This window comes from Dendrobates tinctorius, unplaced genomic scaffold (genome assembly GCF_039654945.1).
Source record: "Dendrobates tinctorius isolate UK_male_01 unplaced genomic scaffold, ASM3965494v1 ptg000126l, whole genome shotgun sequence".
NCBI lineage: Eukaryota > Metazoa > Chordata > Amphibia > Anura > Dendrobatidae > Dendrobates > Dendrobates tinctorius.
In genome coordinates this window covers 20774254-20800734 of record NW_027361794.1, presented here as the reverse complement: position 1 = coordinate 20800734, position 26481 = coordinate 20774254, and the positions used below count along the sequence as shown (strand labels likewise).

The following is a 26481-nucleotide window of genomic DNA, read 5'->3' as shown; positions in this document are numbered from 1 at the left end:
GCCCGCCTCCTCCCGGCCCAGCCTCCCGACAGGAGCGGCCGCCAAGGAGTCCAGCCGGGGTGGGGGGGAATGAGTACGGCACTGACCGCCCCCCTCCCCCCCCCCCCCCGGCTGGGATTAGGATTATAGGTGCGTCTTTCTCCCCATACGGACCTCTGCCTCCTGACCGGATTTCATCAGAGGGGGATCCCCCTGGAGGTATGTAGGCCTGCCACAGGCATCCACCTGCAAGAACAGGAAACCCGACTGAGGAGAGAGGTGCTGCCCCCTTCTTTTATCTCTGCTACAGGTTTCCTGTTCCTGGGGGCGGATGCCATCTCTCATGTGCGGTGCTGTCTTTGGGAAGGGAAAACTCTGTTATTATTGTACAGAAATTCACACTTGGGCCTCACTACACATTTAACGTTGTCGGTCATAAAAGCGAAGTTTGATCAGAAAGACTGGACCTGGTCTTGTAGGGACCATATGAGACATTCAGCAGCACAGAAGGGAGAGAAGGTAGATTCATCCAATAAGATATCAGGGATCTAGGAAGCCAATAGCATCATTACCCTCCGCTTTCTATTACAGACCCATCATAATACTTTTCTTCAAGTGATTTTCTAGCTTGTCAACACATTCTATGCATGATTTATTTTGGCTTTGTAGTTTACAGATCTTGGCAGGTAATGGCTTTCTAATCCCAGGGGATAGGTGGATCTTCCAGGTTATAAGATCTATAGAAAAGGATTTCACAAAGTAATTTCACCACTTCCAAATGGTGGAGAATGTTGTGGTGAAGAGGCAAAATGGTTATCACACGATTATGATACGGCCGGACTATACCACCGATAAAGCAGCCACAGCCGGTGATTGGGAAGAATCTGTGACTTCTCGGCATTTAGTGGTTACTACTCACCTGGGTAGTCATATGTAGTAATCTCTTCTTTACACCACTCATCACCCCTCACATATGTCTCTGTAGTATTAATATGGGTCAGATCTTCACCCTGAAACAAATATTGTAAAAGTCACAGACAGATGGAGAAGTCACATCTATGATCAGCTCTAATCCTGCCATCTCCACCGTTCTCATTACACAAGTATAAAACATATAATACTGGTGGATAAAACAAGACTGAGCACAAGACCTTCACAGCCGTCTACACATCATAAAAGAGATCTCATGACACCTTCTCTCCATCTACCTGATGGTCCTGAGGAGCATTGGTATCTTCTTGTTTACAGTCCTGTGGAAGAAGAGGACGGGGACATCTCTCTGGTGTTGTCCTCTTACTGGATAGATCTGGAGGAAACACATACAGGGACTGAATTCATTCTTTACATACAGATAATTATAGGCCGTGTGTATTTAGTCCTGTCTATTACCTGGTGATGTGAGGGGTTGGGGAACCTCCATCATGACGTCCTTGTACAGATCTTTATGTCTTTCTAGAAACTCCCACTCCTCTATGGAGAAATAGACGGAGACATCCTGACACCTTATAGGAACCTGACACATACAAAGATACCGTCATCCCCCGATTCCTTCATAGTGTTACTGTGTAATGTCCCAGCATTCCCAGCAGTGTCACCTCTCCAGTCAGCAGCTCAATCATCTTGTAGATGAGGTCTAGGATCTTCTGGTCATTCATGTCCTCATGTATCAGGGGGTGAGGTGGAGGTCCCGTGATTGGGCTCAGGGGTCTTTCCCATCTCTCAGACACAGGGTCCTGACAGCGCTCACTAGAGGTCTTCTTCACTACTGTGTAATCCTGGTTATGGAGAGACACATTAATAAATCTCACTACAGACATTTCCAGAGTCCTCACCTCTCCAGTTCTGTCCATCTGTTATTCCCATAGATAAGAATGATGTAATGTGACGTCATCAGAATCTCTCACCTCTCCAGTAAGCCGGAAGATGATCTCTAGGGTGAGGTGTAATATCCTCTCCGCCATCTTGTCTCTGTCCATATTCAAAAATCCGCAATTCAGAAAAAGATCGTCACTGAGAGGATCCGATATTGTAGAGTCCTGAATGAGAAGATGAGCCGATGTAACATGATAAAAATCCTGTGTAATAATACAATTACTGGAGATAATAAGGGAAACATATGAGGAGATAGAGCGGTAAGATGTTGTATTCTCTAGTATTGTATGGACTGGAACATAAGCTAAATTGCTGACTAAGACATCTCCTCCATGCTCCCAATCACTGACTATGTTACTCACTGCTTCAGGAGCTGATTGGCTGTAAGAATTACAAGTTCGATAGAGGACTGATGAGAAAATACAGAGGCTGGAGGGGACCCAAGCACCAATGGTAATTTTATTAGTTTACAACATTCTGTTTTTTCCCTTGACATCTACTAATAAAACCTATATATTTAGGCCACAGACAACAAGCAGTTTCTCCCTCGGAGTCGGCAGCTGAATACGTTTCTCATAGACTCATCTTCCATAACGCTAATTCTCGTCTCATTTCCCGACACTGGAATCGGCATTAGCAATACTGCAGGAGATATTCATTACACGGGACAGGAGAAATAACTACTTCATGATGAGGACGACATCTTCATCTTCTACTGCGGCTCTAGAAACAGATTTGTCCAGAGTCCGTCACTGACTCCATCCCCACCGGCCGTCTATATGAAGGTTTCCCGTCTTCCCCGCACTGTAATCTTCTATCACGTTAGATCTCAGGTCTGATTCACACACAGAAGTTTGAGGCTTTTACAAAAGCTTTTTTTGTAAGAACAATAAAACAGAAGTTATGTGATGCCAATGTCTCCATGTAGGCTTCCACATATTACATGAAAACACCAAAAAAAAAAGGGGTTAAAATAGTCAAAAAATAATTATAGTGAAGTGTTGCGGCACCAAATAGAAATTTTTTACCCAGGATATGGACACCTTGAACCAATGTTACAACCTCCACTATAATAAATCTTCAGGATGGTGCATAGACGTGAGACTATTTATAATCAAGACGACGGAGTAAAGAAAGTCAGCAGTCACCCATTTTAGAAAATACTTCAGTCCTTTTTAATTTTCATTTGATTCAGGACAATGACAAAAAGAGCAACAGTGCTAGCAGCGTGGAGGCAGGTGCAGGGATTTCTAAAAATAGACATGACGAACAACGAACGTTTTGGAATTAATTTGCACTTCTAGTGGTCCATGTTCCACTGGTCTGTGAACATGGACCAGTAGTAGGACTTGAAGACCTACCTCTTCCGACAAGCCTACAACTTGCAGTAACCACCGATCCACCAAACCGCTGCACGACCAGCTCTACCCTCACCTACTGTATCCTCACCCATCCCTTGTAGATTGTGAGCCCTCGCGGGCAGGGTCCTCTCTCCTCCTGTACCAGTCATGACTTGTATTGTTTAAGATTACTGTACTTGTATGTATTATGTAAAGCGCCATGGAATAAATGGCGCTATAATAATAAATAATAATTATCTTCTAAAAGGGGCGAGTGCTGACTTTCTGCATTTTGTAATCTTGATTACAAAAATAATATTGAAGATGGTGGTACTGTGGGAACATTTTACTGTTTAGGGGATGGTGGTACTGTGAGAACATTATACTGTTTAGGGGATGGTGGTACTGTGAGAACATTATACTGTGTGGGGGGGATGGCGGTACTGTGGGAACATTATACTGTGTGTGGGGGATGGCGATACTGTGAGAACATTATACTGTGTGTGGGGGATGGTGGTACTGTGGGAACATTATACTGTTTAGGGGATGGTGGTACTGTGGGAACATTTTACTGTTTAGGGGATGGTGGTACTGTGAGAACATTATACTGTTTAGGGGATGGTGGTACTGTGAGAACATTATACTGTGTGGGGGGGATGGTGGTACTGTGGGAACATTATACTGTGTGTGGGGGATGGTGGTACTGTGAGAACATTATACTGTTAAGGGGATGGTGGTACTGTGGGAACATTATACTGTTTAGGGGATGGTGGTACTGTGGGAACATTTTACTGTTTAGGGGATGGTGGTACTGTGAGAACATTATACTGTTTAGGGGATGGTGGTACTGTGAGAACATTATACTGTTTAGGGGATGGTGGTACTGTGAGAACATTATACTGTGTGGGGGGGATGGTGGTACTGTGGGAACATTATACTGTGTGTGGGGGATGGCGGTACTGTGAGAACATTATACTGTTAAGGGGATGGTGGTACTGTGGGAACATTATACTGTTTAGGGGATGGTGGTACTGTGGGAACATTTTACTGTTTAGGGGTTGGTGGTACTGTGGGAACATTTTACTGTTTAGGGGTTGGTGGTACTGTGAGAACATTATACTGTTTAGGGGATGGTGGTACTGTGAGAACATTATACAGTTTGTGGGGCCAAAAAAAGAGGTCCCATACTATGTGAGTAATACAGGTTTCCTTGGTTCCTGTCTTTCATAGTTGGGTCGCTTGTATCTGTCAGCGGAAAAGGAACAAAACCATTGTGATTCTTATAAGAAGACAACACAGAACCCCCTAAATATAACATTTTATACCAACCCCACAATTTGTGACTCTTCGGGGTAAATCGCTCTCTCACCATTGGATTAGAGCTGATACTATGAAGCTAAAGAGACTAAACAGACTTTCTGTCACCTCCATAAAGGGGCACTTTTCCGTGTTTGCCAGAACTGTCCGAGGATTATAAGGCTGTGTGCCCACGTAGCGATTTTTAAGCGTTTTTGCCGTGATTTTCGGCGCAAAAACGCTGCGAAAACATTTAAAAATCGTGTACAGAACGCCCCCATGCATTCCTATGGCATTCCGCACATGCTGTGCTAATGCTGCGCTTTTTTCCGCGGCGGAATCGCATCGCGGAAACAATCGCAGCATGCTCATTCTTTTGTGCGGAATCGCAAAGAATTGCCGCGATACCGCACCCATAGGAATGCATGAGAATCGCTTACTTCCCGCATGTGGCTATGCCCACCATGCGGGAAGTTAAGCGTCTCATGTGCGGTTGGTACCCACGGTGTGGAGGAGAGGAGACTGTCCTCCAGGCCCCGGGTACCATACCCCTGTAAAAAAAAAAGAATAAAAAATAAAAAAAATCAGGGTATATTTACCTTCCGGTGTCCCGCGCTGCATTCCTGGCCTAAGCGTTCCCAGTAATGCCTTGCGGCACGGTCCAGTGATGACGTGGTCTCGCGAGATCGCTATAGCAACGTGAGACTACGTCATCACAGGTCTCACAAGGCATTACTGGGAACGCTGTGGCCCGGGATGGCAGCGCGGGACTCCGTAAGGTAAATATACCCCGATTTTTTATTTTTTTTAGCATTTTAACATCCTATCTTTTACTATTGATGCCGCATAGGCAGCCTCAATAGTAAAAACCTGGTCACACTCGTCAAACACTATGTTTGACGAGTGTGACCAACCTGTCAATCACTTTCCAAGCGATGCTTCAAATCGCTTGGAAAGTGCTTGAATATCGCACGCGAAAATCGCGGTAAAATCACGCGGAATAAACCGCGCGATTTCTGGGAAGGAGTCCGGTTTTTAGTGAGCGTTTTAAAACGCTACGTGGGCACATAGCCTAAGGGTATGTTTCCACGTTCAGCATTTGCTGCGGATAGGACGCTGCGTACAACCGCAGCGTCCAATCAGCAGCGGCCAGATGTTACAGCATAGTGGATGGGATTTTATGAAATCCCATCTCCACTATGCGTGCAGGGATGCCTCAGGTATCCCTGCGTATACGCACATGCGGCGCGTCCTTATAGACCACATGTCTATTTATCTTGAGGAGAAGCTCAGTCTCCGCAAGATAAATAGAATTGTTCTATGTATAGGTTGCGGTGATTCCGCATGTGTTCAATGATGAACAATCACCGTGCGTACAAAGCCGGCAGCGCTTTGGATGGAGCGGTCATGTGCCACGTCCAAAGCGCTGCCGGATACAGCCCATGGAAACATACCCTTAGAGGTGACAGTTTCCCCCCAATTAGAAGGGACACCTGTGGATACTGGGGTCTTTACCTGCTACAGTCCTGGTGGGATTTACTCGGTAAAGTGCTGGAATCACTTTCTCCCAAAGGGTTAAATGCCGTCTTTAACTTCAATGTCTTTCTATGAAGCTTCTTCTCTGAACTTTCTTCCTCTGTTTTCTACTGTATTTCTATTACTCTCCGGAATTAGGAATGTATTAAGTCCTATAGAGAATGCGGAGAAAAAAAATCATTTCTAATTTTTTGTTTCCAGGATTCTTGTTGTGAGAATTTTCTGCGATATCCCCTGTGCAATATTAAAGGGAACCTGTCACCCACCAGGTTTGGCCGATATAAAATACGGCCACCGCCTTTCAGGGCTTATCTACATCATTCTATAATGCTTTAGATAAGTCCCCGATCCGACCTGCAATAGAAAAAAAAAAAAAAAATTATTATAGTCACCTGCGGGACGGTCCGGTCCGAGGGATGACGCAGGTCTTGGTCCGGCACCTCCCATCTTCTTGCAATGCCGCCCTCCTGCTTGCTTCATGGCTCCAGGGCAACGAGCTCCTGCGCAGGATTACTTATCTGCCGTTGAGGGCAGATCAAAGCACTGCAGTGCGCAGGCGCCAGGTCAGAGTCCCAGTGCCTGCGCACTGCAGAAATGTGCTCTGCCCTCAACAGGGAAGATAAGTATGCCTGCGCAGGAGCGCAATGCCAGGGAGCCATGAAGCAAGCAGGAGGGTGGCATCGCAAGAAGATGGGAGGCACCGGACCAAGACCTGCGTCATCCCTCAGGCCAGAACGTCCTGCAAGTTACTATAATACGTTATTTTCCTTGGGACTCATATGCAGCACTATAGAATGCTGTAGATAATGCCTGAAAGGCGGTGGCTGTAACTCGTATCGGCCAAACCTGGTGACAGGTTTGCTTTAATAATAATCCTGTCACTCTATGGACATGTGGTGGTTGTTTGTTTCTTTCCTTATTTTCGTTTCATTTATTATCTTTATGTCACGTATGTGTATTGGTTCTGACATTTGTTATCTTCTCGTCATTTGACATTCACTATATAAAGAACACCCTAGGGATATGACGCCGGCTTAAAAAAAGCGTCTGACCCTGTAACAACGCACAAGGTGCATTTTCACACTTTAACTCCCCTTTCCATGATGTTCTCATGAAACGCTGCTTGTGCCGACAGTCGATGGACCTCACGTCATTGGTTTGACAAGATCTTCTCTTGGATTGTTTAACAGGACTTACAGGTGGAACCAGTCCAGAAAGCAGAATATCCAGCGAGTATTCGCCACTTATTCCTGCAAATTCTCAGAAGTGTTATCAATTGTATCCACTAGTGATGAGCGAGCACTTAAATGCTTGAGTGCTCGTTATTTAAATCAAGCAGGTCAGATGCTTAGACTCCAGTACCGACTATAAGGGAAGTCAATGAGAAAGAATTTTAACAGAAAACTCTAAAAGTAGGGCTTGGGAGCCAGGAAAATTGTTGAAATGGATGGAATCAGCACTCAAATGGAATGGGACAAGCATGGTGAAGACGCCTGGATGCATATCACACTCCAAGGTCGCTGATTAATAATAAATTATTAATTTAAAAAAAAAAAAAAAATGATGTGGGGTCCTTTCCCATTTGAAAATTACACTATTTAAATCAACCCTCAAAAAAATATTACCCCGATTGCCCATGCACCCGGAAAGAGCCAGACAAAATGCCAGAATTGGTGCATCTAATTTGATGCATCAATTTTGGGGCTGCTACCGGCTGATATTTTTAGGCTTGGTAGGGACCAATATCCATAAATGAGCAGCGGGCTGGTGAATATCAACAGAAATATTAAAACTAATATACTTTATTTCAATCTTTAAAACGGAGATTTCCGATTAAAAGTGCACTCGACAAAAAGAACAAACACACACAACGAAAACTACCACTGAGTCCAACACTGATAGTTAGAAAGAGGCTCCAAATGACGTTTTCTTTCAGAATTCTCCCTTAATGGGAGCATACTCCATATAATAGAGAGTAAAAGTCACTCCTAATTGTTTATAGTGTTATCATGTCATATGTAAGTATTAGAGCCAGTAACCACTTATTTTTAAAAATTCAAACCAATTCCATGGGATAACCATTATCTAGTGGGACCCTAGGAGGTAGCGATCATGCTATTTTAGAATTTTGGATAACTAGAGGAGGAAGACCTGTGAAGACTCAGACGTCAAGGTTAGATTTCAGAAAGGCAGATTTTAAGGGATTCAGAAAGTGAATTGGAGGGATCCAATGGCTGGATATCCTTAAGGGCAAAAATGTCCAGGAAGGATGGGAAATCTTGAAAAATAATTCTCAAAGCACAGTTGTTATCAATTCTGAAAAGAGGGAAGAATAGGAAGCATTTAAGGAAGCCAGGATGGATGAATACAGAACTTAAGCACATGCTAAAAAGGAAGAAAAAAATGTTTATAAAATGGAAAGAGGGAGGCATATCTAAAGAAGAATATAATGCTGTCTGCAGAACCTGCAGGGCACAAATCAGATTAGTAAAGCTGACAATGAATTGAGGCTTGCAAGAGATGTCAAAAGCAATAATAAAGGATTTTGGGGATATGTCAAAAGTAAAAGAAAAGTCAAAGATGCTATAGGATTTTTACAGGATGAAAATGATGAAATGGTAAGACAGGATGTTGAGAAGGCCGAACTTTTAAATTCCTATTTTGCATCTGTTTTCTCTCAGAAAGGAAATGTAAAATCAACTGTTCTTCACTGTCCTATTAAGGGAATAGAAGAATCCAGAATATCTATAAACAGAAAGATAGTGAGGAAACACTTAGCTAACCTAAATGAATTCAAGTCTCCAGGTCCAGATGAATTACACCCCAGAGTACTGAAGGAGATAGCAGAAGAAATTTTTGAACCCCTCTCCATAATCTTTGAAAATTCTTGGAGAACAGGAGAAGTCCCAGAAGACTGGAGAAGAGAAAATGTTGTTCCTATCTTCAAAAAGGGGAAGAAGGTGGACCCAGGCAACTATAGGCCAGTGAGTCTGACTTCTATACCAGGAAAGATCTTTGAACAAATTATTAAACAACATGTATGTCAGTACCTGGATAAGAATTAAGTGATTAAACAGAGTCAGCATGGGTTTGTAACTAATAAGTCATGTCAGACTAACTTAATTTCCTTCTATGACGGAATCACTGATTGGGTGGATCAAGGAAATGCTGTAGATATAGTATATCTTGACTTCAGCAAAGCATTTGACAAAGTATCTCATACAATCCTTATTGAAAAAATGACTAACTATGGAATGGACAAGGCAACTGTTAGGTGGATTCATAACTGGCTTAGTGATCGGACCCAAAGAGTGGTCGTAAATGGCTGCACATCCAGTTGGAAGAATGTCTCAAGTGGGGTATCACAGGGCTCTGTCCTGGGCCCTGTATTGTTCAACATCTTTATCAATGATTTAGATGAAGGAATTGAGGGTAAACTGATTAAATTTGCTGATGACACAAAGATAGGAGGGATAGCTAATACTAGAGAAGAGAGAGAGAGGATTCAAAAAGATATACATAAACTGGAGAAGTGGGCAGCAACTAACAGAATGGTTTTTAACAGGGAAAAATGCAAAGTACTACATCTGGGCAATAAAAATGAAAAAAGCATATACAGAATGGGAGGAATAGGCCTAAGCAACAGCACATGTGAAAAAGACTTGGGTATACTAATACTGTAGATCACAGACTGAATATGAGTCAACAGTGTGATGCAGCAGCAAAAAAGGCAAATGCAATTCTACGATGTATTAACAGAAGCATTCAGTCTAGATCACGTGAAGTCATTATTTCCCTCTACTCCTCTTTGGTCAGACCTCACCTGGAATATTGTGTCCAGTTTTGGGCACCACATTTTAAAAAAGACATCAACAAACTGGAGCAAGTTCAGAAAAGAGCAACCAGAATGGTGAACGGTCTGCAAACCCTGTCTTATGAGGAAAGGTTGCAGGATTTGGGATTGTTTAGTTTGCAAAAGAGAAGACTGAGAGGAGACTTAATAGCTGTCTACAAATACAGTGGGGAAAAAAAGTATTTAGTCAGTCAGCAATAGTGCAAGTTCCACCACTTTAAAAGATGAGAGGCGTCTGTAATTTACATCATAGGTAGACCTCAACTATGGGAGACAAACTGAGAAAAAAAAAATCCAGAAAATCACATTGTCTGTTTTTTTTTCATTTTATTTGCATATTATGGTGGAAAGTAAGTATTTGGTCAGAAACAAAATTTCATCTCAATACTTTGTGATATATCCTTTGTTGGCAATGACAGAGGTCAAACGTTTTCTGTAAGTCTTCACAAGGTTGCCACACACTGTTGTTGGTATGTTGGCCCATTCCTCCATGCAGATCTCCTCTAGAGCAGTGATGTTTTTGGCTTTTCGCTTGGCAACACGGACTTTCAACTCCCTCCAAAGGTTTTCTATAGGGTTGAGATCTGGAGACTGGCTAGGCCACTCCAGGACCTTGAAATGCTTCTTACGAAGCCACTCCTTCGTTGCCCTGGCGGTGTGCTTTGGATCATTGTCATGTTGAAAGACCCAGCCACGTTTCATCTTCAATGCCCTTGCTGATGGAAGGAGGTTTGCACTCAAAATCTCACGATACATGGCCCCATTCATTCTTTCATGTACCCGGATCAGTCGTCCTGGCCCCTTTGCAGAGAAACAGCCCCAAAGCATGATGTTTCCACCACCATGCTTTACAGTAGGTATGGTGTTTGATGGATGCAACTCAGTATTCTTTTTCCTCCAAACACGACAAGTTGTGTTTCTACCAAACAGTTCCAGTTTGGTTTCATCAGACCATAGGACATTCTCCCAAAACTCCTCTGGATCATCCAAATGCTCTCTAGCAAACTTCAGACGGGCCCGGACATGTACAGGCTTAAGCAGTGGGACACGTCTGGCACTGCAGGATCTGAGTCCATGGTGGCGTAGTGTGTTACTTATGGTAGGCCTTGTTACATTGGTCCCAGCTCTCTGCAGTTCATTCACTAGGTCCCCCCGCGTGGTTCTGGGATTTTTGCTCACCGTTCTTGTGATCATTCTGACCCCACGGGGTGGGATTTTGCGTGGAGCACCAGATCGAGGGAGATTATCAGTGGTCTTGTATGTCTTCCATTTTCTAATTATTGCTCCCACAGTTGATTTCTTCACTCCAAGCTGGTTGGCTATTGCAGATTCAGTCTTCCCAGCCTGGTGCAGGGCTACAATTTTGTTTCTGGTGTCCTTTGACAGCTCTTTGGTCTTCACCATAGTGGAGTTTGGAGTCAGACTGTTTGAGGGTGTGCACAGGTGTCTTTTTATACTGATAACAAGTTTAAACAGGTGCCATTACTACAGGTAATGAGTGGAGGAAAGAGGAGACTCTTAAAGAAGAAGTTACAGGTCTGTGAGAGCCAGAAATCTTGAGATACAGTAGGGGAAAAAAGTATTTAGTCAGTCAGCAATAGTGCAAGTTCCACCACTTAAAAAGATGAGAGGCGTCTGTAATTTACATCATAGGTAGACCTCAACTATGGGAGACAAACTGAGAAAAAAAAATCCAGAAAATCACATTGTCTGTTTTTTTTTTTCATTTAATTTGCATATTATGGTGGAAAATAAGTATTTGGTCAGAAACAAGCAATCAAGATTTCTGGCTCTCACAGACCTGTAACTTCTTCTTTAAGAGTCTCCTCTTTCCTCCACTCATTACCTGTAGTAATGGCACCTGTTTAAACTTGTTATCAGTATAAAAAGACACCTGTGCACACCCTCAAACAGTCTGACTCCAAACTCCACTATGGTGAAGACCAAAGAGCTGTCAAAGGACACCAGAAACAAAATTGTAGCCCTGCACCAGGCTGGGAAGACTGAATCTGCAATAGCCAACCAGCTTGGAGTGAAGAAATCAACTGTGGGAGCAATAATTAGAAAATGGAAGACATACAAGACCACTGATAATCTCCCTCGATCTGGTGCTCCACGCAAAATCCCACCCCGTGGGGTCAGAATGATCACAAGAACGGTGAGCAAAAATCCCAGAACCACGCGGGGGGACCTAGTGAATGAACTGCAGAGAGCTGGGACCAATGTAACAAGGCCTACCATAAGTAACACACTACGCCACCATGGACTCAGATCCTGCAGTGCCAGACGTGTCCCACTGCTTAAGCCTGTACATGTCCGGGCCCGTCTGAAGTTTGCTAGAGAGCATTTGGATGATCCAGAGGAGTTTTGGGAGAATGTCCTATGGTCTGATGAAACCAAACTGGAACTGTTTGGTAGAAACACAACTTGTCGTGTTTGGAGGAAAAAGAATACTGAGTTGCATCCATCAAACACCATACCTACTGTAAAGCATGGTGGTGGAAACATCATGCTTTGGGGCTGTTTCTCTGCAAAGGGGCCAGGACGACTGATCCGGGTACATGAAAGAATGAATGGGGCCATGTATCGTGAGATTTTGAGTGCAAACCTCCTTCCATCAGCAAGGGCATTGAAGATGAAACGTGGCTGGGTCTTTCAACATGACAATGATCCAAAGCACACCGCCAGGGCAACGAAGGAGTGGCTTCGTAAGAAGCATTTCAAGGTCCTGGAGTGGCCTAGCCAGTCTCCAGATCTCAACCCTATAGAAAACCTTTGGAGGGAGTTGAAAGTCCGTGTTGCCAAGCGAAAAGCCAAAAACATCACTGCTCTAGAGGAGATCTGCATGGAGGAATGGGCCAACATACCAACAACAGTGTGTGGCAACCTTGTGAAGACTTACAGAAAACGTTTGACCTCTGTCATTGCCAACAAAGGATATATCACAAAGTATTGAGATGAAATTTTGTTTCTGACCAAATACTTATTTTCCACCATAATATGCAAATAAAATGAAAAAAAACCAGACAATGTGATTTTCTGGATTTTTTTTTCTCAGTTTGTCTCCCATAGTTGAGGTCTACCTATGATGTAAATTACAGACGCCTCTCATCTTTTAAAGTGGTGGAACTTGCACTATTGCTGACTGACTAAATACTTTTTTTCCCCACTGTATATTTGCAGCAACAATTACTGAACATTCTCTGCAAAAATGGCATGCCCTGCAACCTATAGTGGAACTTCTTTGTCACTCAGCCCACTAGAGACACACATAGAGAAAGTATTTTTAACCCCTTCACGACCAATGACGCCACATAGGCGTCACGAAACCTGGTTCAAATCTGACCAGTGACGCCTATGTGGCGTCATGACTTCAAAGCCCCCCTGCGGGTCGGGTGACCGGGGTCACTGAAAGGTCACCCGACCCGCAGATACAGGGGGCTTTGTAATTCACCACAGGGGGCGTGGCTTCGCCCCCACGTGGCTACGATCGCTCTGATTGGCTGTTAAAAGTGAAACAGCCAATCAGAGCGATAGTAATATTTCATCAATGAAAATTGATGAAATATTACAATCCAGCCATGTCCGACGCTGCTGTAGCATCGGACATGGCTGGAGACACCGATTCCACACCTCCCCCACCGGCGATCGCCCCCCCGCAACTGAATGACGTTAGAATTGAGGGGTTTCCACTGTTTAGGCACATCAGGGGGTCACCAAACGCGACATGGTGCAACCATTGATTCCAGCCAATTTTGCGTTCAAAAAGTTAAACGGTGCTTCCTCCCTTCCAAGCCCCGACGTGTGCCCAAACAGTGGTTTACTCAAACATATGGGGTATCAGCGTACTCAGGAAAAATTGCACAACAACTTTGGGGTTCTAATTTCTCCTGGTACCCTTGGGAAAATAAAAAATTGGGGGCTAAAAAAATATTTTTGTGGAAAATTTTTTTTTTTTAATTTTCACGTCTCTGCGTTATAAAGTTCTGTGAAGCACTTGGGGGTCCAAAGTGCTCACCAGGCATCTAGATAAGTTACTTGGGAGGTCTAGTTTCCAAAATGGGGTCACTTGTGGGGGGTTTCTATTGTTTAGGCACATCAGGGGCTCTGCAAACGTAATGACGACCGCAGACCATTCCATCAAAGTCTGCATTTCAAAACGCCACTACTTCCATTCCGAGCCCTTACGTGTGCCCAAACAATAGTTCCCCCCCATATATGGGGCACCAGCGTACTCCGGACAAACTGTACAACAACGTTTGGGGTCCAATTTATCCTGCTACCCTTGTGAAAAAAAAAATTGCTGGGTAAAAATCATTTTTTTTGTGGAAAAAATTTTTTTTTTTATTTTCACGGCTCTGCGTTATAAACTTCTGTGAAGCGCTTGGGGGTTCAAGGTGCTCACCACACATCTAGATAAGTTCCTTGGGGGGTCTAGTCTCCAAAATGGGGTCACTTGTGGGGGGGTTCCACAGTTTAGGTACATCAGGGGCTCTGCAAATGTAACATGACACCCGCAGACCATTCCATCAAAGTCAGCATTTCAAAATGTCACTACTTCCCTTCCGAGCCCCGATGTGTGCCCAAACAGTGGTTCCCCCCCACATGTGGGGTACCAGCGTACTCAGGACAAACTGGACAACAAATTTTGGGGTCTAATTTATCCTGGTACCCTTGTGAAAATAAAAAATTGCGCACTAAAAAATAATTTTTTGAGGGAAAAAAATTTTTTTTTATTTTCACGGCTCTGCATCATAAACTTTTGTGAAGCACTTGAGGGTTCAAGATGCTCACTACACATCTAGATAAGTTCCTTAGGGGGTCTAGTTTCCAAAATGGGGTCATTTGTGGGGGAGCTCCAATGTTTAGGCACACAGGGGCTCTCCAAACACGACATGGTGTCCGCTAACGATTGGAAGTAATTTGCATTTCAAAAAGTCAAATGGCGCTCCTTCCCTTCTGAGCCCTGCCGTGTGCCCAAACAGTGGTTCCCCCCCACATATGGGGTACCAGTGTACTCAGGACAAACTGGACAACAAGATTTGTGGTCCAATTTCTCCTGTTAGCCTTGTGAAAATTAAAAATAGTGTGCTAAAAATCATTTTTGAGGAAAAAAAATTATTTTTTATTTTCACTGCTCTGTGTTATAAACTTTTGTGAAGCACATGTGGGTTCAAAGTGCTCCCTACACGTCTAGATAAGTTCCTTAGGGGGTCTAGTTTCCAAAATGGGGTCACTTGTGGGGGAGCTCCAATGTTTAGGTGCACAGGGGCTCTCCAAATGCGACATGGTGTCCGATAACGAGTGGAGCTAATTTTCCATTCAAAAAGTCAAATGGTGCTCCTTGCCTTCCGGGCCATGCCGTGCACCCAAACAGTGGTTTATGACCACATATGAGGTATCTGTGTACTCAGGAGAAATTGCTCAACAAATTTTAGGATCCATTTTATCCTGTTGCCCATGTGAAAATGAAAAAACTGAGGCTAAAAGAAAATTTTTGTGAAAAAAAAGTATTTTTTTTTTTTTACAGATCAATTTGTGAAGTACCTGGGGGTTCAAAGTGATCACTATGCATCTAGATAAGTTCCTTGGGGGGTCTAGTTTCCAAAATGGGGTCACTTGTGGAGGAGCTCCAATGTTTATGCACACAGGGGCTCTCCAAACACGACATGGCAACCGCTAAATATTCCAGCATATTTTCCATTCAAAAAGTCAAATGGCGCTCCTTCCCTTCTGAGCCGTGCCGTGCGCCCAAACAGTGGTTTATGACCACATATGAGGTATCGTTGTACTCAGGAGAAATTGCCCAACAAATTTTAGTATCCATTTTATCCTGTTTCCCATGTGAAAATGAAAAAATTTATGCTAAAAGAAATTTTTTGTTGGAAAAATTAAAATGTCCATTTTTTCTTTCCACATTGCTTTAGTTCCTGTGAAACACCTGAAGGTTTAATAATCTTCTTGAATGTAGTTTTGAGTAGCTTGAGGGGTGCAGTTTTTAGAATGGTGTAACTTTTGGGTATTTTCTGCCATATAGACCCCTCAAAGTGACTTCAAATGTGAGGTGGTCCCTAAAAAAATGGTTTTGTAAATTTTATTGTAAAAATGAGAAATCGCTGGTCAACTTTTAACCCTTAGAACTTCCTAACAAAAAAATATTTTGTTTCCAAAATTGTGCTGATGTAAAAGTAGACATATGGGAAATGTTATTTATTAACTATTTTGTGTCACATAACTCTCTGGTTTAACAGAATAAAAATTCAAAATTTGAAAATTGCAAAATTTTCTAAATTTTCACCAAATTTCTGATTTTTTGACAAATAAACGCAAAAATCATCAACCTAAATTTACCACTAACATGAAGCCCAATATGTCACGAAAAAACAATCTCAGAATCGCTAGGATCCGTTGAAGCGTTCCTGAGTTATTACCTCATAAAGGGACACTGGTCAGAATTGCAAAAAATGGCCTGGTCATTAAGGTCAAAATAGGCTTGGTCATGAAGGGGTTAAACATAGCAGAACCATTCATTGCTCACATGGCAAATAAAAGGAAGGATCTCCCCCAATTTAAATATCACAAGGTCCCTCCATACAGTGCATCTCCCGCCTCCCGACACGTTTCTCTGTTAGCCAGATCATCAGGGGAGTTGAAAAGATGTGAGAAAGTGTCTGCTTCCTATGAGGATTGCCATCAAATGAGCTGCTTGTTTCTTTGCCTTTTTGTAAACTGCTGCCACTGCTCCTCCCTATCCACAAATGTGGACTCTCTAATTGGTACTGACGTGTGACTCATTGGGTCTAGCTCTAGGATCCAACCAATCAAAGCCTTTCTTTGTTACCCTGGATACAATGACGCTTCATAGCTCACTTTGTCTTATACACTTTGCGTTAGGAGCATTCCTTAATGTATGACAAATTGCTCAACGCAATCTCCAAAACCACGTGTCTCCCCACAGTGTTACGGGGGGTATATACCCTCCTACTACTCATAAACGCGCGATACAATGTAACTCTAGATGGTGCTAAAGAACTAGCAGTGCGCAAGCGCCCCTTCGGACGCCTGCGCTTGCGCCGTAAATATTTTACTACTCCAGCAGAATACATCGAGCTACTTGGGATGCCCGCGCCTGCGCGATAGCTTCCATATTCTTGTGACACTAAGTCATCGGCTTAACCCTGTGTCTGTGCCCCATACAGTGCCTGCGCCTGCACGCTAAAAGCAACATAAACCGCGCAGTCTGTACACTACAACAGCGTTACCCAAGCCGTCCACAATCGTGCAGCAAAAATCATTTCACAGTCCATCCGTCAAAAAGGTCAGCATACAGGCTCATAAATGCGATCACAAAAATTCATGTGTGCACAGGCCCCAACCACACTGAACCCATGTCCGAGAGAATCAACTCAAAAATAGACTGCATTGTAGGGAGGCACCATTTTATTTTATTGCAATTGCCATGCGATCACATACAATGCAGTCTATTTTGAGCTGATTCTCTCTCTATATGAACGAAATTTTACCACTATCATTAAGTACAATATGTCATGAAAAAACAATGTCAGAATCACCAGGATCCATGGAAGCATTCCAGAGTTATTACCTCATAAAGGGACAGTGGACAGAATTGTAAAAATTGGCCCTGTCATTAACGTGCAAACCACCCTTGGGGGTAAAGGGGTTAAAGAAAAAAACTGTACAGAGTACCTGTATAGATAGGGAGGTAGTGTCTTTCTTTTGCAGAAAATTTTTTATCACCGGGTAATTTCTAGTGCATTACGGAAGTGTACGTCACATTGTTGGAGACATTCATTTCCCTTTTACAAACAAATACCATATATACTCGAGTATAAGCCGACCTGAGGCCCCCAATTTTGCCACAAAAACCTGGGAAAACTTATTGACTAGAGTATAAGCCTAGGGTTGAAAATGCAGCAGCTACTGGTAAATTTCAAAAATAAAAATAGATACCAATAAAAGTAAAATTAATTGAGACATCAGTAGGTTAAATGTTCTTGAATATCCATATGAATCAGGAGCCCCATATAATGCTTCATACAGTTCATGATGGGCCCCATAAGATGCTCCATACAAAATATGTCCCACCCATATAATGCTCCTTACAGTTCATGATGGGCCCCATAAAATGCTTCATACAAAATACGCCACAAATGCTGCACAAAGGTTAATAATGGCCCCATAAGATGCTCCATAAAATAAAATGTGAAATATGCTGTTCCATAAAGGTTGATGGCCCCATAAGATGTCCCATAGATATATATGCCCCATATGCTGCTGTGATAAAAAAAATAGAAAACGACATACTCCCCTCTCATCACTGGGGGCCAGGAGCCGGTGTCCTGAGCAGGCGGGGACACCGACGCGATATGGGGGACAGGTGCCAGCGTCGCTGCTGGCTCAGGGCCCTGGCATCTGCAATATTCACCTGTCCCTGTTCCACCGCCATGTGCCACTCTGTCTTCTGTGTCTCAGCAGTGACTGTTCAGGCAGAGCACACGCACTAACCAAGTCATCGTGCCCTCTGACCTGAACGTCACAGCCAGAGGATGCGGAGGACAGAGCGGCGCACGGCGGTAGAACCTGGTCAGGCGAACATAGCAAGGCTCCCCCTGTCCTCCCCCCATCCTGGCGCGTCTCTGCAGTCCCTGCTTCTCCGATGGACTCCGGCAGCTCCTTCCAGTGTTCAGCGGTCACGTGATACCGCTCATTAAAGTAATGAATATGCACATATTTCTTACTTTAATGAGCGGTACCATGTGACTGCTGAACACAGGAAGAGCTGCGGCGCTGCAGACTATTGGAGAAATAGGGACTGCAGAGATGCACCAGGAGGGGGTGAGTTTGATCTGACAGCCGTGCTCCCCCTCCCCCTCTGACCCCCGGGACAATGACTCGAGTATAAGCCTAGAGGGGCACTAGAGGGGCACTTTCAGCCTAAAAAATTAGGCTGAAGATCTCGGCTTATACTCGAGTATATATGGTAATTATTTGCATCAAGTACATTTTTAGCAAGTTCATTAGGGGAGCATGCATTGCATTGTTGGTGACGTCTTTTCTTTTGTTAAAAAAAATATATATATATTTGCATCGGGTAAATTTTTAGGTAGTGCATTAGGGGAATGTACGTTACATTGTTGGTGATGTCCGTTTTTCTTTTGCAGAAAAAAAGAATAGTTAGTGCCGGGTAAGTTTATAGGGAGGGCATTACTGTAGTGAACGTCTAATTTTTTTTTTATACAAAGTTTTTTTTTTTACATCAAGTTTTTCTTTTCAGTTTTTTCCTCTCTGCTTCTTCTAATAAATAGTATCCTATACACAAGCCCCATACATTACATGTGTAAAGCACCACTTACACACACATTCCCAGGGTTTTGAAAAAAAAAAAAAAAAAAAAAAAAATCGCCCATTTATCAAGACGCTATTCACCAGAGGAGGCATACTCTTTTCTTGCCTACAACACGGATTCAGCCAGTAAGGAAGATCCCACATTCCTAAAGTCCTCCTCATCTAGTGAGGAAGGACCCCCAACAAGGCACCCTAGGACCCAGGCAACTTCTGCAGCAATCAAACAGATTGCACCCCCCCCCGAAAATTATCAGCCCGTCATTCCGGATTTCATCAGCAGTTCAGGAATCCAGTTTGATGCTACAGGCCTCACTGACATTGACTTCTTCAAATTCTTTATCACTGAGGAAATAATAAATTTATGGTGGCCCAGACAAACTTGTTTGCCCACCTATTTTTCACCCAAAATCCCAAGTCATCAAATGCCAGATGGACCCCTGAGGCGTACAGCTCACAAAGGGGCATCGCTGTAGCTGAATCTCTGATTCATTTCAAAGGGAGGCTAAAATTTCAACAATACCTGCCCAGTATGAGGTCCAGGTATGGAATTAAACTGTGCAAAAGTACCTCAGGATACAACCACAGATTTAGGGTCTACAAGGGAAAGGACACCCAGATTAACACCCATTAATTATCCCCCCCTGTCCTGGGGATGAATGGCCTGCGCCACCCAGCTCCCTAGCAAGGGATAGGTTTAGGGTATGGTAGGGCGACAGGTATCCTGAGCGGCGCCCGGTGCGGAACCGGCATAGGGAATGTTAGGAGCGTTAGGGACACTGACTCAGGGGAGTGCAGGAGGTCTCCACGTCCCCTTTTCCTATCGCAGGGCCCACCATTGTAGCCGTTTCCCCTCCCCCTTGTCTTGTTTACAGTTACCAGCCTGCGGGCCGTGTCACACAGGACTGTATCACGTGCCGAGTCTTGCTGTTTACAGTTAACGGCCTGCGGGTCACGTCACACAGGATGGGTCCACGTGACATTATCACCAACCAATAATTTTTTTTTCTGCTGAGCCATGGACCCAGTTCAGACCTTTGCCCAAATGCTGCAGACCCATACTGATGAGATTAGGGGGCTGCGCGGTGAGTTGGTGCAGCAACTGCAGCATTTGGTGGGCTTTGGGGCCTTGGTTCAGAGACAGGCTCAGCCAGAACCCAAGATATCCCTTCCTGACCTGACAGATTTTCTGGAGGGAGAGATCAATTCTTGGTATTCCAGCAAGCCTGTAAATTGTATTTCAGGCTGCGCCCTCGTTCATCAGGGAATGAAGAGCAACGGGTGGGCATCATTATGTCCCTTTTTAAAGGGGATCCCCAATCCTGGGCCTTCTCCTTACCGGACGATTCTTCATCATTAGAGTCCGTGGACGAGTTTTTTGCGGCTTTGGCGCTTGTGTATGGGGACCCTGATGGCGTCGCCCTGGCAGAATCCCGACTCTGTAGGTGTAAACAGGGAGCCCGGGTTGCTGAGGAGTACTGCTCAGAGTTTAGGAGGTGGGCCACTAACACTCAGTGGAATGACCCTGCACTTAGGAGTCAATTTGTGCAGGGTCTGTCTCCAAAGTTGCAGGATACTCTGGTGCAGTATGCCGCCCCCAGGTCGCTGGAGGCCGCCATGTCCCTTGCCATCCGGGTGGATAGACGCCTTAGGGAAAGACATATACAAAGTGTCCCCTGATGTCCTCGCTAGGGAGGAGGACCCACTAGTGCAGACGGAGGCACCCAGACAGTCCGGTGTTGTTGATTCAAAAAATGGGGTGTCTGCGGCTCGTCGTGGTGGGGGGGGTATGCATTTCCTGTGGGAAGCCTGGCCATTTTATGAGAGCCTGCCCAGTTCATGCCAAGTCTCCAGACGAACCTATGCAAGTAGGAGGAGCTAGTTTGTGTACAGAGCTGCCTATGGTTCGGGGAGTGGTGTCGGCATGTTTTTACTGTGGGCAGACTGGTCATGTCCTGAAGGCTTGCCCATTGCACGCCAAATTATCTGTGCCATCTGAGAAGCCGCATTCCCCTGGTCGCTTGGAGGGAGGCGACCAGGGAGTATACATTTCCTCCATTTTGCCCTTCCAAGGTACTATGTCAGCAGAGGTGTTGGCTGGCGGCGTACCGGAGGTGATGGATTGGCGGGCGAGGGAAGTGGTCAGCTGGGGGCAGTCATGTGCGGGCTGCTGCCTAGGAACTACTATCTCTGCCATCTCTCTTCAACCGACCCCTTTCTCTCCAGTGAGAGCAGCAGATGTGCTGCAGGAGAGTAGGGGCAAGTCTCAACCTGTTATGAATGGGTCACCGAGGAGAAAAAGACAAAACAAGCTAAGTCACAGAAAACCAGAGAGGTTGGTAACTATGCAGATTGCAGATCCCTAATCCTAACCACACAACGAGCAGCAGTCGTGGAGCGTACCTACGATGGTCCTAGATGCTTCGTCACACCTGGAGGACTAAATAAGCCTGAAGCAAGAAAAGGGGAAAACTAACTGCCCCAGAGCAGACCCCAAAGGAAAGACAGCCCCCACACATGTATTGACGGTGAAACAAGATGAAAGCACAAACACAGGCAGGAAAATAGGCTGAGCAAACGATGGGGCCCAAACTAACTAGAAAGGATAGGAAAGGAAAGACACTGTCTGCAATCTGCAAAAAACCCTACAAAAATAAAGTCCAACACTTCTGATAGCAAAATTAACCCTGAAGTCACTAGACTTCTCCCACTATATCAGCACTCTGAAATATTCTGAGACAGAGAAAAAAAGAGGCCAATCTAATAAGAGAAAAAAAAGCAAATTGGCAAATACAGAAAAATAAGAGTAGAAATTTAGCGCAGCCCCAGCCGAGGCTGGCCGACCACACAAAAAACAGAATAGACCAACAAAATCAAGTGTGAACATTAGCAGAAAAACTTCGCTTTAGATGACTGGAACAGAGCTGAAAACCAAGACCTGACAAGCCAGAAGGAATCACCAGTACCAGACTAGGGCGTCGGCTGTCTTAAATCCAGTCTGAGATTCCTGAGGTCCAATCATCATCCTCATTATCAGGTGGCAGATCTCTACTGATTAAATCAGCCTCACTACCTCCAGTTACTACCAGAGGGAGCCTGGAAGGAGAACTCACAACTGGTGGACCGGAAAATGAACTCACAACAGTACCCCCCTTGAGGAGGGGTCACCGAACCCTCATCCACGCCACCAGGCCGATCAGGATGGGCCCAGTGAAAAGCACGAACCAATCTATTGGCATGAATATCTGAGGCAGAGACCCAAGAATTATCCTCCTGGCCATAACTCTTCCATTTGACCAAATACTGGAGTCTCCGTCTATCCAAACGAGAATCCAAAATTTTCTCTACCTCATATTCCATATTGCCTTCAACCAACACAGGGTCAGGAGGTGCTGCCATAGGAACCACTGGCTCAACAAACCTCTTCAGCAGAGACTTGTGAAATACGTTATGGATCTTGAACGTAACTGGAAGAGCCAATCGAAAAGAAACAGGATTGAGAATCTCCAAAATCTTATAAGGTCCAACAAATCTTGGCTTAAATTTTGGAGATGCAACCTTCATAGGAATATTATTAGACGACAACCAAACCATATCACCCACTTTAAACCGGGGACCAATGGTCCTATGCCGGTTGGAAAATCGCTGGGCCTTTTCCTGAGAGAATGACAACTTATCCACCACTTGGTCCCATATCTGCTGCATTCTCTCAACCACAGTGTCCACACCTGGGCAAGATGAAGATTCCACTTGCCCTGAAGAGAATCGAGGATGAAACCCAAAATTACAGAAAAAGGGTGACATCAAAGTGGCAGAACTAGCTCAATTGTTCAGAGCAAATTCGGCCAAGGGCAAAAATGAGACCCAATCATTCTGATCAGTAGATATAAAACATCTTAAATAAGACTCCAAGGTCTGGTTTGTTCTCTCAGTCTGTCCATTGGTCTGGGGATGAAACGCGGAGGAGAAGGATAACTGAATTCCCAGATTGGAACAAAAGGCTTTCCAGAATCTGGAAACAAACTGGACTCCTCTGTCGGACACAATGTTCTCAGGAATCCCATGTAACCGAACCACCTGTTGTAAAAACAAGGGCACCAACTCAGCGGAAGATGGCAACTTTGGGAGTGGTACAAGATGGACCATCTTCGAAAATCTATCACAAATCACCCAGATAACAGTCATTCTCTGAGAGACAGGAAGATCAGAAATAAAATCCATTGAGATATGGGTCCATGGCCTCTTGGGCACCGGCAGGGGCATCAGCAACCTACTAGAACGAGAACAGGGTTTAGACCGAGAACAAGTCCCACAGGACTGTACAAAATTCCTAACGTCACGAGATAAGGCAGGCCACCAAAAAGACCGACTCACCAAATCTCTGGTACCAAAAATACCTGGATGACCAGCCAATGCGGAGCAATGAATTTCAGACATCACTCTCTTTCTCCACTGGTCAGGAACATACAATTTTCCCATAGGGCAACGCTCAGGTTTATCCTCCTGAAATTCCTCCAGGGCGCATCTCAAATCGGGCGAAATGGCAGAAAGAACTACCCCCTCACCTAGGATGGTAGTAGGCTCGGTCACATTAAGAGAATCGGCAAAGAAACTCCTAGAAAGGGCGTCTGACTTAACATTCTTAGTGCCCGGCACCGACCTCCATCTGCAGAGCCACACTCCACATAGAGAATAATGGAGCCTCCAGCACCGACCTCCACATAGAGAATAATGGAGCCTCTGTAAGAGAATGGTCAGCCATAATATACTGAGCGGCCATGTTGTCTCTAGCAGCTATTTTGTTGAAAGTTAGAGAAGATTCAACTTTTACAAAAGAGCTAATAAAATGTACTAAATGGAGGATGGAAAATGAGATCATGTCTCTTACCAACTTCAGTAGATGTGCATAGAGGAAGATTGGATCAATAGGGGAATAGGGTCACCAAATATATGGTCAGTATGCTTATACGTGATAGTGTGGTAGAGAAGTGTAGAGTAGTTAAAATGTCAGGATGTAAGAATTTATGGACCTAGACTGGAGACGATGATGAGATTGAAGGCAATAGCCTTGCATAATCCTGACTTATATGGGTCTTTAATGTCGTGTAACAAAAAGTAAATTGAAAGGGTCATATTATTTATCAGTATATCGTAAAATACCTATTTATGTGGATTACCTTATGTATGCCTCAAAATTATACTATGGACGCCCCTCTGCGGCAAAATGCAGCTTTCTTTGTTCTGATAATGTATAAGAAGCTCTTGTTACTGTTGCTTGTTGCCATTCCATCGCCATCAGGCCGTCGTGCCACACCATGATCTAGCACGAGGCCTTATCATCGCCAGACTTCCCAGCGAATCTCTGCCGGTCTGCATTCCTGTTTTTGCCCGCATATTCCAACTCCTCTGTTATTCTGTATCTGTTTTGCCGTGTATCTCCGAATAAACTTCAACCTCAGCTTCGAGAAGGATTGTCTGCAATTTTGTCCGGCTCTTCCATCTCTCCCGATAAGAACATTTTCTTACAAGTGGCGATTGCCAGCCAGGAGGAGCAGCTCCGGAGAGTGGCCTCCAGAAGAACCTTTGTGGAAGAAGTTGCAGATTCAGTCCGGCTTCCGCCCCCTACATTCGACTGAAACTGCACTCATCAAAGTGACCAATGACCTTCTGACAGCAAAACGTAACGGTGACCACTCTCTGCTCATTCTTCTTGACCTATCTGCAGCTTTCGATACTGTTGACCACCATCTCCTACTCTCTAGGCTCCAGTCACTAGGCATTAAGGACACTGCACTCTCCTGGTTCTCTTCCTATCTCTCTGACCGCTCCTTCAGTGTTTTGTTCTCTGGCTCCACGTCATCTCCTCTTCCTCTTGCTGTCGGGGTACCTCAGGGCTCAGTCCTTGGCCCCCTTCTTTTCTCTACACGGCCCCAATTGGTCAGACCATCAGCAGATTTGGCTTTCAGTACCATCTTTATGCTGATGACACACAACTATACACGTCTTCCCCCGACCTTACCCCCGCTGTACTACAGAACGCCAGTGACTGTCCGCAGTCTCCAATATCATGTCCGCTCTCTATCTGAAACTCAACCTCTCCAAAACTGAACTTCTTCTGCTCCCGCCGTCTACTAACCTCCCTAAATCTGACATTTCCTTCTCCGTGGGTGGTACCACAATAACACCCCGGCAGCAGGTGCGCTGTCTGGGTGTTATGTTTGACACCAATCTCTCCTTTACATCCCATATACAATCCCTTGCCCGCTCCTGCCGCTTACACCTAAAGAACATCTCTAGAATCCGCCCTTTTCTCACTATGGAAACAACAAAAACCCTCACTGTTGCATTGATCCACTCTCGCCTGGATTACTGCAACGCTCTATTAATTGGCCTCCCCGTCACTCGACTATCCCCTCTCCAGTCCATACTCAATGCAGCAGCCAGGATCGTCCATCTGGGTAATCGGTACTCGGACGCGTCCGCTCTTCGCCAGTCCTTACATTGGCTGCCCATTCATTATAGGATCCAATTCAAAGTACTTGTTCTCACCCACAAAGCTCTCCACAGTGCGGCACCCCCTTACATCTCTTCTCTCATTTCTGTCTATCGGCCTAGCCGATCGCTGCGCTCTGCAAACGACTTTCGACTAACCTCTGCACTAATCCGAACCTCCCACTCCCGACTCCAAGACTTCTCCCGTGCTGCTCCTATCCTCTGGAATGCTCTACCCCAAGAAATCAGGACTATCCACAATTTGCATAGTTTTAGGCGCTCCCTCAAAACACACCTGTTCAGAGCGGCCTATCACATTCACTAATCAAAGTCATTCTCTGTGTAAGTGTGCGTGCGTAGCCCATTCACTATCTCCATCCATCCTTCACTCCTGCAAGATGGCTGGACCTTCATTGTAAATACACCATTGTAAATACACACCTGTACTCTGTATCTCCCTCACCTCATTGTAGATTGTACGCTCTCACGAGCAGGGTCGTCTTATTTTGTCTTATTTTGCTTTAATTATTGTATTGTTAGCGTTGTTACTTATGACTTGTGTTTTGAAACTGTTAAACTGTAAAGCGCTGCGGAATATGTTGGCGCTATATAAATAAAGATTATTATTATTATTATTATGAGAGCTTGAGGTTGGAAGAGTGAAGAAAAAAATAAAAGAAACGCGTGTGGCCACACGTGAAACCGATCAAAGGAAGCCAGCCTGAAGGAGAACCTCTCGTGATCGCTCCA

At 44.5% G+C, this 26481-nt stretch overlaps 3 protein-coding genes and 1 long non-coding RNA gene across 4 annotated transcripts in view; 2 read left to right on the top strand and 2 right to left on the bottom strand.

Moving 5' to 3' along the window:
• LOC141047063 (uncharacterized) overlaps positions 1-2568 on the top strand; it is a 49787-nt gene extending 47219 nt beyond the window's left edge. The window contains exons 2-3 of the long non-coding RNA XR_012219747.1: positions 2222-2304; positions 2373-2568. This is a non-coding gene — a long non-coding RNA (uncharacterized lncRNA). The remainder of the gene's footprint in view (positions 1-2221; positions 2305-2372) is intronic.
• LOC141047167 (uncharacterized) overlaps positions 1-26481 on the top strand; it is a 549720-nt gene that overhangs the window by 349892 nt on the left and 173347 nt on the right. The gene's annotated exons all lie outside the window — the stretch shown is intronic.
• LOC141047062 (uncharacterized) overlaps positions 1-26481 on the bottom strand; it is a 65391-nt gene that overhangs the window by 29013 nt on the left and 9897 nt on the right. The window contains exons 2-7 of the mRNA XM_073541993.1: positions 6003-6175; positions 1884-2015; positions 1575-1754; positions 1369-1492; positions 1188-1285; positions 899-989 (exon numbers count right to left, since the gene is read on the bottom strand). Of these exons, the coding sequence (XP_073398094.1) occupies positions 899-989; positions 1188-1285; positions 1369-1492; positions 1575-1754; positions 1884-1955 (565 nt within the window). The 5' untranslated portion in view covers positions 1956-2015; positions 6003-6175. The remainder of the gene's footprint in view (positions 1-898; positions 990-1187; positions 1286-1368; positions 1493-1574; positions 1755-1883; positions 2016-6002; positions 6176-26481) is intronic.
• Positions 1-26481, bottom strand: part of LOC141047061 (uncharacterized) — a 105185-nt gene that overhangs the window by 71409 nt on the left and 7295 nt on the right. The gene's annotated exons all lie outside the window — the stretch shown is intronic.